Genomic DNA, 18,629 nt, shown 5'->3' on the forward strand with positions numbered 1-18,629 from the left:
GATCATACGGTGTATCATGTTGATTGATTTGCAGTTATTGAACCATTTTTACATTCCTTGACTAAATCTCACTTGATCATGGTGTATGATCCTTTGAATATATTGCTGAATTTGGTTTCTTAATATTTATTGAAGATTTTTGGCATCTGTATTCATTAGGGATATTGGTTTGTAATTTTGGTTTTTTTGTAGTGTCTTTGGTTTTGGTATTGGGGTAATGCTGGCCTCATAGAATGAATTTGGAACCATTCCTTCCTCTTCTGTTTTTGACAAAGATAGGTATTAACTCTTTTTCAAGTGTTTGATAGAATTCTCCTATGAAGCCATCTGATCCTCAACTTTTGTTTGTTAGGGGTTTTTTGGTTACTGATTCAATTTCATTACTAGTAATCAGTCTGTTCAGACTTTTTTCTTTTTTCTGATTGAGTCTTGGAAGATTGTATGTTTCTAGGGATTTATCCATTTCTTCCAGGTTATCCAATTTGTTGGTGTATAATTTTTCATTCCTTTGTATTTTTGTGATATCAGTTGTAGCTTATCCGTTTTCATTTCAAGTTTTATTCATTGGAATATTCTTTGTCTTAATGGCCGTAGTAAAGGTTCATCAATTTTATCAAAGAACCATCTCTTAGTTTCATTGAATTTTTTTCTTTTTTTTTTTTAGTCTCGCTATTTCAGTATTTTCACTCTGATCTTTATTATTTCCTTCCTTCTAGTAACTTCAGGTTTTGTTTGTTCTTTTGCTAGTTCTTTTTCTTTCAGGTATAAGGTTAGATTGTTTGAGTTTTTTTCTTTTTTTTTCTTTCTTGAGGTACGCCTGTATTGCTGTAAACTTCCCTCTTAGAACTGCTTTTGCCATGTCCCAGAGTTTTTAGACCATTGCATTTTCATTTTTATTTGTCTCAAGGTAATGTTTTGACCCGCTGATTTAGTAGCATGTTGTTTAGCTTCCATATGTTTGCTTTTTCCTGTTTTTTTCCCCTGTGATTCTAGTTTCATAATGTTGTGGTTGTAATAGATGCTTGTATGATTACTATGTTCTTAAATTTATTGAGACTTGTTTTATGGCCTAACATGAAATCTATCCTAGAGAATGTTTCATGTGCACTTGAGAAGAATGTGTATTCTGCTGTTGGATGCAGTGTTCTGTTTGTATCTGTTAAGTACATCTGGTCTAATGTGTTGTCAAAGCCACTGTTTCCTTACTAATTTTCTATTGGATATTCTATCCTTTGATGTAAGTGGGGTGTTAAAGGCTACTATGATTATTGTGTATTACCGTCCATTTCTTTTTTTATAACCATTAATTTTTCTATATATTTAGGTGCTTCTCTGTTAGGTGTATAGATAATTACAATTGGTATAGCCTCTCATGGATTGATCTCTTTATCATTAAGTAATGCTTTGTTTTCTTTCTAGTTACAGCCTGTTTTAAAGTCTGTTTCATCTGGTAGAGTATTGCTACTCCAACTTTTTTTTCCTGCTTCCATTTGCATGGACTATCTTTTTCCATCACTTCACTTTTAGTCTGTATATGTCTTTATGTCTGAAGTGAGTCTCTTGTAGACATCATGTTCTAACATAGAGGGGTCTTGTTTTATCCATTCAGTCACTCTGTCTTTTTTGGCATATTTAGACCATTTACATTTTAAGCAATTTTTTTTTAATGTTTATTTATTTATTTTGAGAGAGAGAGAGAGAGAGAGCGCGTGCGCGCATGAGTGGGTCAGGGCAGAGAGAGAGAGAGAGAGAGAGAGAGAGAGAACCCCAAGCAGGCTCTGTGCTATTAGCATGGAACCTGATGCAGGGCTTGATCCCACGAAAAGTGAGATCATGACGTGAGCCAAAATCAGGAGTCAGATGCTTAACTGACTGAGGCACCCCCATTTTATCAATTATTAATAGGTATGTACTTATTGCCATTTTGCCAATTGCTTGCTGGGTTTTGTTTTGTTTGGGGGGTTTTTTGTAGCTCTTGTCCTTTTTTTTATTCTTCTCATGCTCTCTACCCTCATGATGTCATGACTTTCTTTAGAGCTATGCTTGGATTCCTTTTTTTTTTTTTGTGCCTATTAAAGTTTTATGGTGTGTGGTTACCATGAAGTTCATATATAACATCAGTCTATATTAAGTTGATAGTTACTTAAGTTCAAGTACTTTTTACATTTTTTTGTTTTGTGTATCTGTTGAGTGATATTTGTAGATAGTTGATTTTACTACTTTTGTCTTTTTACCTCCTTACTAGCATTATAAGTGATTGAACTACTATCTTCACTGTATGTTTGCTTTTACCAGTGAAGTGTTCCTCTCACCATGTTCTTCTCTTATTCTTTTCACTTAAAGACTTCCCTTTAACATTTCTTGTACAGCTGCTTGAGTGGTCATCAAGTCCTTCAACTTTTGTTTGTCTTGCAAACTCTTTCTCTCTCCTTCCATTCTGAATGATAACCTTGCTGGGTACAGTTCTCTTGGTTATAGGTTTTGTTGTTGTTGTTTTCCCCTCAGCAATGTGAATGTGTCACCACTCGCTTCTGGTCTGCAAAATTTCTGCTGAAAAGTCAGCCTTATAGGGTTCCCCTTGTATGTAGCTGTTTGCTTTTTCTCTTACTGCTTTTAAGATTCTCTGCTCATCTTTAATTTTTACCATTTTAATTACTGTGTGTTGGGATGGACCTCCTGGGTTTCATCTTGTTTGGGGCTCCCTTTATGTCCTGGAGCTGGTTTCTATTTCCTTACAGGTTGGGGAAGTTTGCAGCCATTATTTCTTCAAATAAGTTTTCTGCCCCATCTCCCCTTTCCTGTGACCCCTATAATATAGATGTTCTTATACTTGATGTTGTTGCAGAAGTCCCTTAACATATCCTCATTTTTTAAGTTCTTTTTTTCTTTTTGCTGTTGAGCTTGGTTGCTTTCCATTACCCTGTCTTCTCGATCACTGATCTGTTCTGCATCCTCTAATCAGGCATTGATTCCCTCGAGCTTGTTTTTCATATTTTCTGTCTCTTTGTTGAAGTACTCACAGTATCATTCACTCTTCCCTCCAATCTTTATGGCTATTACTTGGAGCCTTTAATCAGGTTGAATGCTTATTTCCATTTTGTTTAGCTCTTTTTCTTGGATTTTGTCTTGATCTTTCATTTGGATCATATTCCTGTCTCATTTTGTCTGACTCTGTGTTTGTGTCTGTGTGTTAGGTAGGTCAGCTCCTTCTCCTGCTCCTGAGAGTAGTGGTTTTATATAAAAGGTGTCCTGTGGTGCCCAGTAGTGCGATTCCCACCTGGTCACCAGAACCAGTCTCTCCAGGAATGATTTCTGTGGGGGTTGTGTGCACTCTCCCGTTGTGACTGGTCCAGCACTACTGTGGGTGTGGTGCATTGACAGGCAAGGCTTCCTCCAACATAGCTGGCTTAAGGGTCAGGCTACAAACTGTGGCAGGTGTGTTGATGAATAGGGCTGCCCCCCTCTTCTGTCCATAGTTGCTTTTGAGAGGCACTAGTTCTAACCAGGGCTGCCCACCAAGTATGGTGGGATGGCTGCCACATTGGATGGGCGCCTTTGGGTGGGGTGTTTCTGCAGGGAACATGAGGTGGGACAAGAGTGTTAGCAAGGCAGATGGAGAGTGTCACAACTGGCTCCCACCAGCACCGGGACAGCTAGGCTGAAGGAGGGAAGGAAAATGGCACCTGCCAGCACTTTTCGTTCTGGAGAAAATTCCTACGGAATTTTCTGCTCCTCTGGCACATACTGTATAATTAGTAAATCTCTGTCACATATAAATAACCCAGGCAATTTCAAACTGCTGCCTCTGTGCTGGGTCTTAGAGCAAGTGATATGGCGTGTTTGCCCTTTAAAAGCAGAGTCTCAGGATAGCCTTCCAGCTCCTGGAGTGAAGTAAGCCCTGCTGACTTTCAAAGCCAGATGTTAATGGGGGCTTCTCTTCCCTGTGTAGAGAACCTCAGGGCAAGGGTGCCCAGTGGGGACTTGATCCCTTTACTCCCCAGGGAGGACCTCTGCACCTGTGAATTCCTTCCTGCTTAAGGGTTGCCACCCAGGGATTTGGTTCCCAGCCGCACCTCTTCCCCTCTTATCAACGTGGCTTTCTCTTTACATCTTTAGCTATGGAAAAGCTGTTCTGTTAGTCTTCAGGTCCTTTTGAGAGTGAGTTGCACTGTGTGCAGTTGCAGCCTTGATGGGTTCGTGGGAGAAGATGAGCTCAGGATCCTCCTACGCCGCCATCTTCCCAAGCTCCTCATCTTTATTTTTAGTTTTGATGCATAAAGTGACAAACTGTCTAAATCTGGCTTGTTTTGTAGATAAAGCAATGGTTTTAAAACATCACCCAGACAAACGGAAAGCAGCTGGTGAACCAATCAAAGAAGGAGATAATGACTACTTCACTTGCATAACTAAAGGTAAGAAAATACCTTAGAGTGAGGAATTTGTAATGGTGGTGATCATTAAGTGCTAGGATTGGATTTCTAGTGTATATACTGTAGTTAATTTAAGTATACCATGACATTTTTTTTTTTAATTTTTTTTCCAACGTTTATTTATTTTTAAGACAGAGAGAGACAGAGCATGAACGGGGGAGGGGCAGAGAGAGAGGGAGACACAGAATCGGAAACAGGCTCCAGGCTCTGAGCCATCAGCCCAGAGCCTGACGCGGGGCTCGAACTCCCGGACCGCGAGATCGTGACCTGGCTGAAGTCGGACGCTTAACCGACTGCGCCACCCAGGCGCCCCTACCATGACATTTAAAAACACTTTCGGTTATATCTGGTTGTTTCTGATAACCCACCCCAGAGCCTTACTCCCAAAGCAAGGTTCTCTCAACCAGCAGCATCAGCAGCACCTGGCAGCTTTATCAGGAATGCGGCAACCAGGTCCCCACCCCAGGTCCGCTGACAGTCCGTGTGTTAACGAGATCTTCTGGGGATTCTTATATGAGAAACTCATCCTGCAGTCATTTCATCCTAAGTGTTCTCTAACAAGAATGCTAAGTTATTTCTCCGTTTCAGATACTTTGTAGGACTAAATTGTCCTCAGATGTTTTGCTAATTTAAATCCAAAAGTTGATTGTATCCTGCTGTGGGACTTAAGACGACGTTTATTGCTGTTTACGTAGCCATATCTTCGTTAAGCAAATTAATATAGATTGTTACCATATCTAAGTGTGTGTTGTTAGGTGTGATTTTACATTTTGATGATAGCTTTTTAAAATCGTGTACACCCCTTTTAGACTTACTCTTTTGGGCCTACTCTTATGTAGTGCTCAAGATGCTAGATGCTAAAGGTTCTTTGTTGGTTTTTTTTTTTTGGTTTTTTTTTTGTTTTGTTTTGTTTTTACAATCTTGGACTCTAACAGTTAATTTTCTATTTCTATTTCCTTGGAGTCATGCATTCTTAACGGATGAGTATTTAACCACTGTTTTGTCACTTGCCTTCCAGAAGAGGTACTGAAAGAAGTTATGAAGTCAGATTCTATCCAGTAGCACTAGTGGTATCATTACCTGCATTCAATATTTTCCTTCCCACAAACACAAAATTTTTAAATATGAAAAATAACCTTTTTAAAAAAATGTTTATTAGGGGCGCCTGGGTGGCGCAGTCGGTTGGGCGTCCGACTTCAGCCAGGTCACGATCTCACGGTCCGTGAGTTCGAGCCCCGCGTCAGGCTCTGGGCTGATGGCTCAGAGCCTGGAGCCTGTTTCCGATTCTGTGTCTCCCTCTCTCTCTGCCCCTCCCCCGTTCATGCTCTGTCTCTCTCTGTCCCAAAAATAAATAAACGTTGAAAAAAAAAATGTTTATTATTGAGAGACAGAGAGACACAGAGTGTGAGCAGGGGAGGGGTAGAGAGAGGGGGAGACACAGAATCCAAAGCAGGCTCCAGGCTCTGAGCTGTCAGCACAGAGCCCGAGGGGCTCAAACTCACGAACTGTGAGATTGTGACCTGAGCCAAAGTTGATCAGCTAACCGACTGAGCCACCCAGGCACCCCGAAAAATGACTTTTTTTTTTTTAAAGGAAGGGGATTTTTTTCTCACAGAGAAAAAAATGTAGCATGATAGTAATGTGACCTTACCATTTTTTCCTCAGCTTATGAAATGTTATCTGATCCAGTGAAAAGACGGGCATTCAACAGTGTAGATCCTACTTTTGATAACTCAGTTCCTTCTAAAAGTGAAGCAAAGGACAATTTCTTCGAAGTGTTTTCCCCAGTGTTTGAACGGAATTCTAGGTGAGTTAAGGGATCCCCTTGTGATCAGAATGCTGTATTGGCCCGCTTCATGTAATCTTCCAGGTTTCTGCATTTTTCCCCTGATAAAAGTTTTGTTCTCTTTGTCCTTCTTCTGTACAGTATTGAGCCCCTCTGGTGAATGTACTGCTCTCATTTATTTTGCTCTCTGAACAGAAGTTCTGCCTTTTTCTTTTTTTAATGTTTATTTATTTTTGAGACAGGAGTGACAGAGCATGAGCAGGGGAGGAGGGGCAGAGAGAGAGGGAGACACAGAGTTAGAAGCAGGCTCCAGGTTCTGAGCTTTTAGTACAGAGCCTGATGCGGGCCTCGAACTCACAAGCTGTGAGATCATGACCTGGGCTAAAGTCAGACACTTAACCAACTGAGCCACCCAGGCACCCCAGAAGTTCTGCCTTTTGATGGTGAAATTCCTTTACACCTCATAGGATATTTTTCTTTTTGATTTCCTTTGTGGGAAAGAACAGTAGCTGACTTTATGTAGTGTGATATTTTACTTAGGTGATAGTAATTTCCCATTCTTTTGCTTCCCTTTTACTGATGGGTACATACTCTTTCTGGCCCCTTATCATCTGATAAAGCTTTTGTTCTTTTGGAACTGTTTTCTTGGAGCATTTCATTATCATAAAGTTCTCTGACAAAGGATGAGATATCTTTTTTTTTCTCTCTTTTGGTGATTTTTTTTTTTTTAATGTTTATTTATTTTTGAGAGAGAGACAGAGCACAAGCAGGGGAGGGGCAGAGAGAGAGGGAGACACAGAATCCGAAACAGGCTCGAAGCTCTGAGCTGTCAGCACAGAGCCCAATGCAGGGCTCGAACTCACGAGCTGTGAGGTCATGACCTGAGCTGAAGTCAGACACTGAACCACCCAGGTGCCCCAAGGATGAGATATCTTTAATGTTACTGTATATGTTATTTATTTCATCGAAGTCCATTTTTAAATGGTGTATATCAATATTCTGTGTTTTTTGGTTTCATCTGCACTGGAGGGTTTCCTTAGAGCACAGTGTGGCTGCATGTTGGAATCACCTGGAGAGGCTAAAAAACTCCTGATGGCTGTGTTCCACTTGGAGAAATTTTAATTTAATTGTGATTTCAGTTTAATTAGCTTGGAATGCCTGTAGGGTATTTAAATAATCCCCGGTGATTCTAATGTACAGCCAGGCTTAAGACCCACTTCATCGGCTTAGTGCAACTTAAATATTTTCTCCATCCGCTCTCCTCATTTTTTTATAATAGTGTTGAAGGTGGTAAAAACAAAATGGTGTAATACATTTTGTTGTGGAATGGTTTCATAGAGTAGAAAACATGGGTCAGTAACAGCCACAGAATCCTTTCCAAGATGATGGATGAGTTGCTTTAGAAGTCCTGACTCTTTGTGGGGATGGTCATGGCAATGAGAAGGTGGGGGAATCTTCCCTATATATTAACATTTTTAAAAATCTGGGGGGTGCACAGGTGGCTCATTTGGTTGAGTGCTTGACTCTTGATTTTGGCTCAGGTCATGATGCCACAGTCCTGAGTTGGGCTCCCTATTGAGTGTGGAGCCTGCTTAAGATTCTCTCTCCCTCTGCCCCTCTCCCCCGCTCACTCTCTTACTCTCTAAGAAAAAAAAATGTGAGCCTGCAGGTTGCTTCTGTGCTGCCTGTTTAGAGGCAGGAGTATGTGAGCTTGGGAAAGGGGGCACTGCCTGTTTTTCCTAGCTAGTATGGCAGCTGCCACAAGCCTGTAATTTGTAGAACTGAAGACAACCTGATGGTGAGAACATCGTTCCATTGTTTTCCCCAACCCCATCTACCCTTGTCCTCTCTCCCTGCTCCTGTATTGTTCGACACCTCACTGCTGATCTTCCAGCCCCATTTCTTAGTCACAGGGGATGTAGAGGATTTATAAAAAATGTTTTTTAATAAATTAGTTTGTCTGTTGACCTTTGTACAGATTTTGAATTGAATTTTTGTCTTTTATTATTTCAGATGGTCAAATAAAAAAAATGTTCCTAAACTTGGTGATATGAATTCATCATTTGAAGATGTAGATGCATTTTATTCTTTCTGGTAAGTGAATACACTGTTCCTATGATGCTGTCATTTTTTAAAAGGATAAGTATGCAATAAATACTTGATTTTTCACAAATTTATTGAAAAATAGAATCACAGAACAAAAGCACTCTATTCGGAAATAATCATAATAGTTTTCACATACTGCTGTAATTTCCTACGTGATATTTAGGCTTCTATGATTTTTAAAATCTGTTTTCTTGGGGCGCCTGGGTGGCGCAGTCGGGTAAGCGTCCGACTTCAGCCAGGTCACGATCTCGCGGTCCGTGAGTTCGAGCCCCGCGTCGGGCTCTGGGCTGATGGCTCGGAGCCTGGAGCCTGTTTCCGATTCTGTGTCTCCCTCTCTCTCTGCCCCTCCCCCGTTCATGCTCTGTCTCTCTCTGTCCCAAAAATAAATAAACGTTGAAAAAAAAATTAAAAAAAAAAAATAAAATCTGTTTTCTTATCACATTTCTAGATATCAAGCATACTATTAAGGAGCCATTTGATTTTAGTAAAAATGAAAATATTTTCATTTGTCTTGCTATTAAAAATACTTGAATACACAAGGAAGGCAGTGCTTTTTTGTCTCTGATTCACTAATGTTTAATGAACACGATACTCATGGCCAATTTGTATTACATTTGCTATATTTTCTGATTAAGTATCTGGTAAATGAAAACTTGAAATTATTGTGAAACAAAAATAACCAAATTTAGCTCTACCAGTTGTAGTTGCTTTTCCCTTCAGAGGATACAAATCAGAGATATAATAGCCACTATGAGGGCTGCCTTAAGGCGTGACAGACTAGGAAAGGAGAAAGTAGGGAGAACTTAAACAAGTTCCAGGCAAGAGAAAAAGCTAATGGAGAGATGGCAGGGAGGTGTGATTTTAGTTTAGGGGTGAGGAGTATACTTTTAGATTTTCATACCAAATCAGTGTCATTTAACAAAGAGGAAGAAGACGACTTGAGCATAGTGTTAGTGCCACCATGTGAGGGGTGCTGTCTGCAAGACAACCTTGCCTTTAATGTTTCTTAGCACTATATGCACCTAACTTAATCTTACAAGGAAGATTTTTTTTATTTGTTAGCTTGATTTTTTTTTTAATTTCTATTTTAGGTATAATTTTGATTCTTGGAGAGAATTTTCTTATTTAGATGAAGAAGAAAAAGAAAAAGCAGAATGGTATGTATGTAAGTCACTAATAAAGGAAGATGGTTATTTGTGATGATGTAAAAATATACTACATATATTTTTTTGTATAAATATCTCTTTGTGTATCATTTTTTGGAGTGTTTTGAGATCCCATCTCACAAGTTAAACTAGATGGGGCCAAATGGTTAGGGTATGTTAACAAATGACCAACGAATATAATTGTCACAAAAGCTCAATTCAGCAAATTATTTTTCTTCTGTTTGCATAACTGGTTTAATTTTAGTTTTCTTTGTGTGTGTAGGGAAATACCTTCGACATGAATATTCTAAAAAAGTCAACAAAAATTAATACTAAGTAGAATCACCCTTTAATGTTAATATCAGACATTATTTACACATAAATTTATAAAATATTGCATTTTCCAGTCATACCATGTATAACCAATACTTTGTTTCCAATATTTTATAGTCGTGATGAGAGGAGATGGATTGAAAAGCAGAACAGAGCAACAAGGGCACAAAGAAAAAAAGAAGAAATGAATAGGATAAGAACATTAGTTGGTAAGTATAATTAGTATTTTTAAAAAGGTTCTTTGGGGGCGCCTGCCTGGGTGGCTCAGTCAGTTGATTCTGGGTCAGGTCATGATCCAGGGTCGTGGATCAAGCCCTGTGTCACACTCCGTGCTGAGCATGAAGCCTGCTTAAGAGTCTCTCTTTCCCTCTGACCCTGTTCCCTGCCACAGGTGTGCACTCTCCCAAAATCAGTCAATTAATTTAAAAGGATCTTTAGTTAAATGTTAGAAATTGAATTAGAAATTGAAAAAATTAACTTTTTTTTCTGGTAGACAATGCATATAGCTGTGATCCAAGGATAAAAAAATTTAAGGAAGAAGAAAAAGCCAAGAAAGAAGCAGAAAAGAAAGCAAAAGCAGAAGCAAAACGGAAGGAGCAAGAAGCTAAAGAAAAAGTAAGGTGACATTTGATGAAGCTAGACTTCAAATTGTTCATAAAATCTTTAATCTTCAGATCTCTTTTAAAAACTATAATCTTGAAGTAGAGAATTAGGTGCGACTGTGCGTAAATCTTGGTAAGTTGGTACCGTTGATAATTACAGGGATATTTTTTACCAGCAAATTCTTACTAAGCAAAAACATGTCGTATACATTCCTTTAATACTATGCTTATTTCTAATGTTTCTATTTTATATTTTTAATAAATGTAGAAAGAACTTTACCAGCTGCTTTTCTCAGTTTAACCTTCCATCTTCAATAAGTTGACATGTCACATTTTTTCCTAATTTATTAAAAGATTGAATTTGTAAAACAGACATTTAGAAATCCTAATTTTCTTATTAAAATAATTTTATTTTCCATTAAAGCAAAGACAAGCTGAATTGGAAGCTGCTCGGTTAGCTAAAGAGAAAGAAGAGGAGGAAGTTAGACAACAAGCGTTATTGGCAAAGAAGGAAAAAGATATCCAGAAAAAAGCCATTAAGAAGGAAAGGCAAAAACTTCGAAACTCATGCAAGGTGCGTCAGACTGTGATTGAACCAACACTAGGTAACAAGTAAATCCAATTGCTAATTAAACTTAAGAATATTTCTTTTTTATATTATCTAAATATAATTAAACTGGTGTACACATTTTATCTCATTTAAACATCTCTTAAATCCTTAAAATGCTTTTAAATTCATGTGTTTTTTTTTTTTAATTTCACGTGCAACTGTGATCAAGGCTTTTTTTTTTTTTTAACAGCCATAATGCTATTTTCAAACCCCCAAAAGACTTGTTTAATATTCTAATAGTCCATATTCATATCTTTTTGATTATCCCAACAATGTCTTTGTATAGTTGGTTTATTCAAATTAGGATCCAAATAAGACCATTTCAAAGGCTTTAGTGTATGTCTCCTATTGTGTCTGTAACAGGTCCCCATATATTTTAATATATGCCATTCTGAATCTTCAGTTGATAATATAACTGAAATGACTCTGCCCTGTCAGCAGACTGTGAAAAAGGTTTAACCAGAATACAAACACAGGTGGTCTTTTCAGGCTTTTGGTTGGTGAGAGGAAAGTCTAGGAAAAAATGAAATGTTTTCCTCGGATTTCACCAAGAAAATTGTTTTGAGAAGGATGCAGTGTATCATGGTGGTAAAGGGTATGGGCTGAGAGCAAGCTGCCTAGCTTTGAAGTCATTCTTCACTTAACACTATGGACCCTCAGGAGGTTACGTCAACCCCTTTGTGCCTTAGTTTCCTCACCTACACATTAGCTGAATTGGTACCTAGTAATAGTGTTATGATGTTTAAATGAGAACATTCCCATGCAGTATGTAGCATATTTGGCATATAATGAGAAATCAGTAAAAAATTTAAAGAGGCCAATTAGAAAATAGAAAGCTTGAATAGTTCAAGATGATGCATAAATGAGGGTTAAAGTTCTGACGTTACATGACTTTGTTTTTATTGCTCCTTTCCAGGAGTTCATGTATTCATTCATCATATATCTGGTGAGCACTTACTATGTGCAAGCAGTCATAATTGATGTAGATCTAATGATCATACAGTCCTTGCCTTCCAGAAATCTGGTTAATGGTGGAGAATGACAAGGGAACAGGCATTTCAAACACTTTATCTTACTAGGATGAGGAAGGACCAAAAAACAGGTAGTCAAGGGAGGTTTTCTGGATCTAGTAGGATTCATCCAGGTGAAGTAGTATGTGTATGGGGTCAGAGATGAGAGAGGTCAGGGAGCACTGAGAGAAAGCAGAGATCCATGAAGTGCGGTTTAATGAAGCAAAGGCCACCGAAGAGGTAAAGAGCCAGGTCTTGAAGGATGTTCTGTCTTGCTAGTTCGTATCTGCTCCTGAGTTGGTTTCGGTCAGGATGCTGAGGGAAGGCTTGAGGCAGAAACAGTTGGGAGTCTTTTGCTATAATCCAGGTGAGAATATTGTGCCTTTCAGAGAGGGTGGGAATAGAATAAGGTGAATGAAACAAGCCAGTATTTGGGAGGCAGGACAGGCTGCTGCCTAGGTGATACTGATTGTGTGCTGGAGGGAGGTAGTGTTGGTACAGGAGTATTTACATGTGTTCCGGTGTCTTGCATGGAACCCTGGATGGATGCTGGTATAATTCAATGAAACAGAAAATAAAGGAGGAAAAAGCTGAAAGGAAATGAAGAGTTCAGTTTATAGCCCTGTCCACCTCTGCCAGTTGACTTCAGTTTAGGGCATGTTGAGCGCACTGAGATGCTCAAATGGAAATTCTGAGTGGGTGGTTGGGTGTACAAGTCTGGAGTTCTGGGATCACGGTCTTCTCTATCTCAGTGGCACTAGGAGCCATGTGAGTAGATCACCCAGAGAGAGGGCTGAGAGGGAGGAGGGTGGGGGATGCAAACACCCAAATTTAGGTACTGAAAGAGGAAGAAGAGCCCGAGGAGTGACGCAGACAGGTAGGAAGAAAATCAGTAGTGCTTTTTGGATGCTAGGGAAGGGTCAGCAGTAAAAGCATTGGGACCTTAGTGAGAGCCAGACTGCGTGCATTAAGGAAGCAAGGAGAAGTAAGGAATGGGAGACATTGGGCATAATCCTTAATCATAATTTTTCTAATATCTCCTGTTCCTTAACACATTACATTATCTTTTTAATTTCATTTAAAATTTCTAGCAAACGTTACAGTTGAGCACACAGAAGATAGAACAGGCAGCCTAACAAAGCGAACATTGAGTACTCATACAGAATTTGATTCGTAGGTGGTTCCGAGGAATCCTTCTTTTATAACATCCAGAGATCTTCCACACCATCACCTTTTTTCTGTTTTGCTTCTCCGTCGTCTTGGTAAAAGCATTTTTACTGCTAGCTGGTCAGGGGAGAGCCCTGGGAGTGTGGTTGTTAATGTTCAGAAGGCCATACGTTCACTTGAGGTATCTCTTGAGAACTTAATGCTTTGCTTATTGTGTTTATGGACATATCGTTCAGTGTCAGTAGATAAAAAATGAAAATGTTTGTGTTTGTGCTTCTAGACCTGGAATCACTTCTCTGACAATGAGGCAGAGCGGGTTAAAATGATGGAAGAAGTGGAAAAACTTTGTGATCGGCTTGAACTAGCAAGGTATAACCATAGGAGAGCTTTTGCAGTCTTTTCTTGGGCTTTGGATAAAGTTTCATCCCTTTTTTTCCTTTAGCTTACAGTGCTTGAATGAAACACTCACATCATCTACAAAAGAAGTAGGAAAGGCTGCTTTGGAAAAACAGGTAATAGAAGAACGCGTCCCTTCTACCTGTATTTAGCGTTTAGTTCTGCTTACAATATTGCTTTCACCTCAGGATTTCCCCACCTTACATAGAAGTTACTAATAAAGGCAAAGAATCTCATTTCTCTTTGTGTCCTCAGTATGTGTTACTTCTAGTAAGCGCTTTTGTTATTTTAAATTGGACTTTGTCTGTATAGTTGTTACCATGTATAGTGCTTGATTTGTGTATCTAGCACGTTAATCATTGTTTGACTATTCCTTGAACATTTTTGTAGGACATTAACATTTAGAACCAAAAGAGATGTTTGTTCTGTCTAGTGTATACCTTTTATGGTACAGATGAGGAAACAGGCCCAGAAATCCAATTTAATGCAGTAAGTATTAGTACCTACAATATACAGCACTATGCCTAAGTAGTTTGAAGAAATGCTTAATGCTGTTGCTGCCACAAAGGAGTTCAGGAAACTACACTGAGGAAAAAAGGCCTGAGGACCAAAAGATGGAGGATCTGCAGTAGGTGCTGTAGGTTAAATAGGAAGTGCCCAGTACAGGGCAGAGTGGTCAGGGAAGGTTCAGTGAAGGGTTTGAGCCAGCCTTAGAAGATGGACAGGGTGAAGATGAAGGTCAGAGGAACGCATGAAAAACCATATCACATGGGGGAGACATGGGAGATGGTTAGAAAAAGTAGAGCCAAATTAAGCAGGTTTGTAATACCATGATGCCTGGTTTCCATTACTGCAGAGGTCTGAGTAGCAAAGAGTTAACATACTATTAGTCTGGCGTTTGTAGGCAGGATGTGCCACGTAAGTGTGACTAGTTACAGGACTGGCGCCAGAAGGACTTGGGACTGTGAGGGATGATGGGAGTCACTGGAATCGCTGGCACTGGGGTGAATGGTTCTAAGGGGTGGAAGGAGGGAAATGAGTTACAGATGACCGACCCCAAGAGAGCCGTTAACAGAGCAAGAAGGCCATGTAAAGGTTTTCTTTTTTGTCTGTGCATGTCTAAAGGTAGACTGGAAGGAACGTTAAGGGTGGAACTTGAAGATAACAGGCCACTTTCTATGCCTTTACCTCCTTGTAGAGAATAAAGGATACTCTCTTCTGAAAAGAGTGGGGATGAGCTTGAAGAGAGATGTGAAATGGCTTGTGGGTGAAATAACCCAGCGTCCATAGACTCGACAAGTAGTGTCCAAAGCAAACAGAAGTCACACAGTATGAATACAGGGCAGGGCAGGTTATACTTTGTTCTTGACTCCTCAAGCAGAGCTCTGCAGCCCAGAAGCCGGAGTGAGGCAAAGCCAGAGTGAAAAGCTGATGGCTGGTTTTGGGGTTGGCTCGGGAGGTGTTGTCGGTCATTGTCAGGATAGTGAGATGTGAGAATTGCAGGGAGAGTAGCTAGATGCTTTAAGTCTTTGACTTACCTATGATATTTGTGTAGATAGAAGAAATAAATGAGCAAATCAGAAAAGAGAAAGAGGAAGCTGAGGCTCGAATGCGACAAGCATCTAAGAATGCAGAGAAATCAACTGGTGGGAGTGGAAATGGCAGTAAAAACTGGTCAGAAGATGATCTGCAATTACTAATTAAAGCTGTGAACCTCTTCCCTGCGGGAACAAATTCAAGGTACTGGTTTTAATGAAACTTGTCTTGAGCATGTATACTGGGGCCTGGGGAGAATGCAGACAAGCACCCAGAGAGCACTGGTTAGAGCAGAAACTTCCAGGGAAAGCTGGAGTCTAAATTTTGTGCCACAGTAGAAAGTGTGAAAAGCAGGGTGTATTTTGAACCTGCTGGTTTTTTTCAGTTTACACCAACTCACATACATGTATGGATGCCATACAGTGGACGCTTCACCAATTTTTCAAGAACTTAAAGATCGTGAGACATAAACTGTGACTCTCATGTTGGCTTATTCCATTGTGGCTAGTACTAGGGACTAGGTTTTTGCATTCTGAAGTTTTCTCTTACAGCCTTAATCCTTCTTTCTGGCTTCCCACATCAAACCAGAACTTACTGCAAAGTCTGAGTTTAGAACTCAAAAGAAGACTTATAGATCCAGCCTCCTTCTTTCTATAGTTGAGGAAACTAAAGCTGTTGGCAGAGAATGATTTATCTCTACACGTCCAAATGGCAGTATACACAAATGTGTGATTTTCTCTTGGTTTGTACACAGAATCTGTAAGGTTTTATACAGACTTGAAGCCAAGATTATATACAGTTGGTTTAAACATATGAAAAGCAAAAGGTATAATCCAGGTAATATTAAGACTACCAGTTTAGAGTGAATTCTGTAGATATTATAGCTAACTTGTATACATTACAAACATAGGGATCATTCTGGCTTTTATTTGGGGGTTTTTCTCTCTTAAATTTATTACATTGGTGTCTCTAGATGGGAGGTTATTGCTAATTACATGAACATCCATTCTTCTTCTGGAGTCAAGAGAACCGCCAAAGATGTTATTGGCAAAGCAAAGAGTCTTCAGAAACTTGGTGAGTTAGTTTTGCAAAATCAATACGTTTGCTACCTCAAATGCATTTTTCAAAAATCTGTGCAATTTAATGACTGAATGAGATGACCTGCAATAAGTTTTTTTCATTTCTCAGACCCTCATCAAAAAGATGACATAAACAAAAAGGCATTTGATAAATTTAAAAAAGAACATGGAGTGGTGCCTCAAGCAGACAACGCAACACCTTCGGAACGGTTTGAAGGTAAATTTTGTTTTTCTCTAAGTAGAAAATGCTAGCCCTGTACCCACACTATGTGAAGATAGACAAAATGTAGGGGTCTGTGTTCAGAATAATTAGAAAATAAAATGTTTAGCAGACTAGAAGATGGACAGCAAGCATTTTCAGGACATTCATATAACTGAAAATTACAGTTCTTCCATTTCAGAGGCCATTAGGGAAGGAGCTGGGTTTCTTTTGTTTACCAGATTTTACAAAGCAGTATTAAAGGATGTGGGGACAGCTGAAATTTGAATAAGCTCTATGGACTAGGTAATAGTATTTTATCAAGGTTAATTTCCTGATTTGGGAAAATACACTATAATTATGAGAGAAAATGTCCTTGTTTGTAAGGAAAAAGCTAAGAAGTAAAGGGGCATCATGTCTGCAACTTACGTGGTTCAGAATAAATTATGTCTGAGATATACAGAGAAAATGCAGGCATGGTGAAAATGTTTACATTTGGGGAATCTGGGTGGCATATACAGGGATTCTTTGTTCTTCTGAAATCATTTCAAAATATTAAAACATATTAGGGTGCTGACATTGTCTTAGGTGTTCTACCTAATTTGATTAACCTGGACCAGTGTTTCAAACTCCAGATTGTGACTCCCTAAGTGGGTCATGAATAGAAAATATCAGAGAGTATTACACCTCTTACATAAGTGTAAACAAAGTTGTGAAACTTTTGTTCATGTATATACATTTGGGATGTGACTTGTTTTCTTACGGTGAGTGGCTGACAAAGTTGGAAAAAGTTCTGTTTCACTTCGTGCATTTTTGAGCCACTAATCTTGAATATGCTTTCCGGATCACAGTTCCAAATGCATGTTTTGGGATTAACTAATAACTCAATGTGATAACCTACCTCTGTCCTCTAACAGTCCCACTTTTACTAATCTGGTATATTATCCCAAAATTTCAGTTTGAAAATACTAGAAGAGGCTTATCACACTGTGTTATAAAAATCAGAGGTGATTTTTTTTTTGGGGGGGGGTCTAGGCCGGGCATTATTTTTTTTTTTTTAAGTAACAAAAGCAAGTTACAAAACACTTGGAAGGCACTTCTAAAGGGGTTTATTCTCCTCCTTTTATGCCCTCCATCTTTTTTCCAAGAGAGAAATCCATGGTGTTAAATGTGGGCTTCAGACCAATGAAAGGAAATTCCACTGAGGGCTTCCCTGGAATTTGAAAGCGGACTACATCCAGGTTTTTAACTATTTAACATTTTCCTACAAATGGGATGTGTAATACTTACAATCTTAGATAGACCTATATTTGTTTCTGATACATGTTGAGAGGTCTTGTCAAGCATAAAGGGGTTAGTTTAGTAGAGGTTCTTATTAGCATTGGTTCTGCAAGAAATGTGTTGAAAATGCCACACTGGAACACAGAATCTAATGTCACCTTGCCTCTACACTGAAACTTTGGGCACTTGGTTTAATTTTCCTAGGCTCTTTCTTCCAGTGTAAACTGAAAATGTTTTTCAGGGTCTCATCGGCCTAAAAGTTTAACTGTCAGGCAGCTTCCTTATGATTTATCATTTACACTTGTGTTTTTGAACCAGTCTGGTAAGATTATTATTAGGTTGAAGAGATCAGCATTATAATAGGTATTTCTGATTTACTTTAAAAAAAAAAAAAGCCTCGAGAGATTTTTGGGGATGTGAGCTAGATCTCTGAGTTTTTTTCTCTTATTTAATACTTGAGAGGCTTTTTTGTGTGTCATCTCTAAAAATCTGTTCAAAATTACCACAGATCTGAATGGCCACTTACCAAGATACCTGTGCACCAAAAGATTTATCTGGAAAGGTGTTGCAACAGAATTTTCTATCAGGATGAGATTTATCAAATAAAAATTTTTCTTAAACAGGTCCATGCACAGATTTTACCCCTTGGACAACAGAAGAACAGAAACTTCTGGAGCAGGCTTTGAAAACGTACCCAGTAAATACACCTGAAAGATGGGAGAAAATAGCAGAAGCAGTGCCTGGCAGGACAAAGAAGGACTGCATGAAGCGATATAAGGTAGTAGATATTTAGTGTTTATAAATTCCGTTACCATCTATTTGTGTGTGTGTGATGTCACCACCACAGTAGTTGTGAGGGTCAGTATTACAAGAAAGCTTTCCAACTCTGGCGGTTAGTAAAATCAGCCTTTTTGGTGGTAACCATAATATACAGATTTACCCAATTTCA

General features: G+C 39.0%; 1 protein-coding gene across 3 annotated transcripts in view; it reads left to right on the forward strand.

The window, feature by feature from the left end:
• The window catches only part of DNAJC2 (DnaJ heat shock protein family (Hsp40) member C2), a 37,738-nt gene that overhangs the window by 18,621 nt on the left and 488 nt on the right, over positions 1 to 18,629 (forward strand). For all 3 annotated transcript variants that reach the window (XM_047095278.1, XM_047095279.1, XM_047095280.1), the window contains 13 exons: positions 4,314 to 4,412; positions 6,096 to 6,237; positions 8,230 to 8,310; positions 9,414 to 9,479; positions 9,918 to 10,009; positions 10,294 to 10,415; positions 10,827 to 10,976; positions 13,470 to 13,558; positions 13,632 to 13,701; positions 15,141 to 15,325; positions 16,095 to 16,195; positions 16,310 to 16,417; positions 18,304 to 18,458. In XM_047095278.1, coding sequence (XP_046951234.1) covers positions 4,314 to 4,412; positions 6,096 to 6,237; positions 8,230 to 8,310; positions 9,414 to 9,479; positions 9,918 to 10,009; positions 10,294 to 10,415; positions 10,827 to 10,976; positions 13,470 to 13,558; positions 13,632 to 13,701; positions 15,141 to 15,325; positions 16,095 to 16,195; positions 16,310 to 16,417; positions 18,304 to 18,458 — 1,460 coding nt within the window. The remainder of the gene's footprint in view (positions 1 to 4,313; positions 4,413 to 6,095; positions 6,238 to 8,229; positions 8,311 to 9,413; positions 9,480 to 9,917; positions 10,010 to 10,293; positions 10,416 to 10,826; positions 10,977 to 13,469; positions 13,559 to 13,631; positions 13,702 to 15,140; positions 15,326 to 16,094; positions 16,196 to 16,309; positions 16,418 to 18,303; positions 18,459 to 18,629) is intronic.

This window comes from Lynx rufus, unplaced genomic scaffold (assembly GCF_022079265.1).
Source record: "Lynx rufus isolate CCGP_SWC_20201006 ecotype Redwood Valley unplaced genomic scaffold, mLynRuf1.p SCAF_4, whole genome shotgun sequence".
NCBI lineage: Eukaryota > Metazoa > Chordata > Mammalia > Carnivora > Felidae > Lynx > Lynx rufus.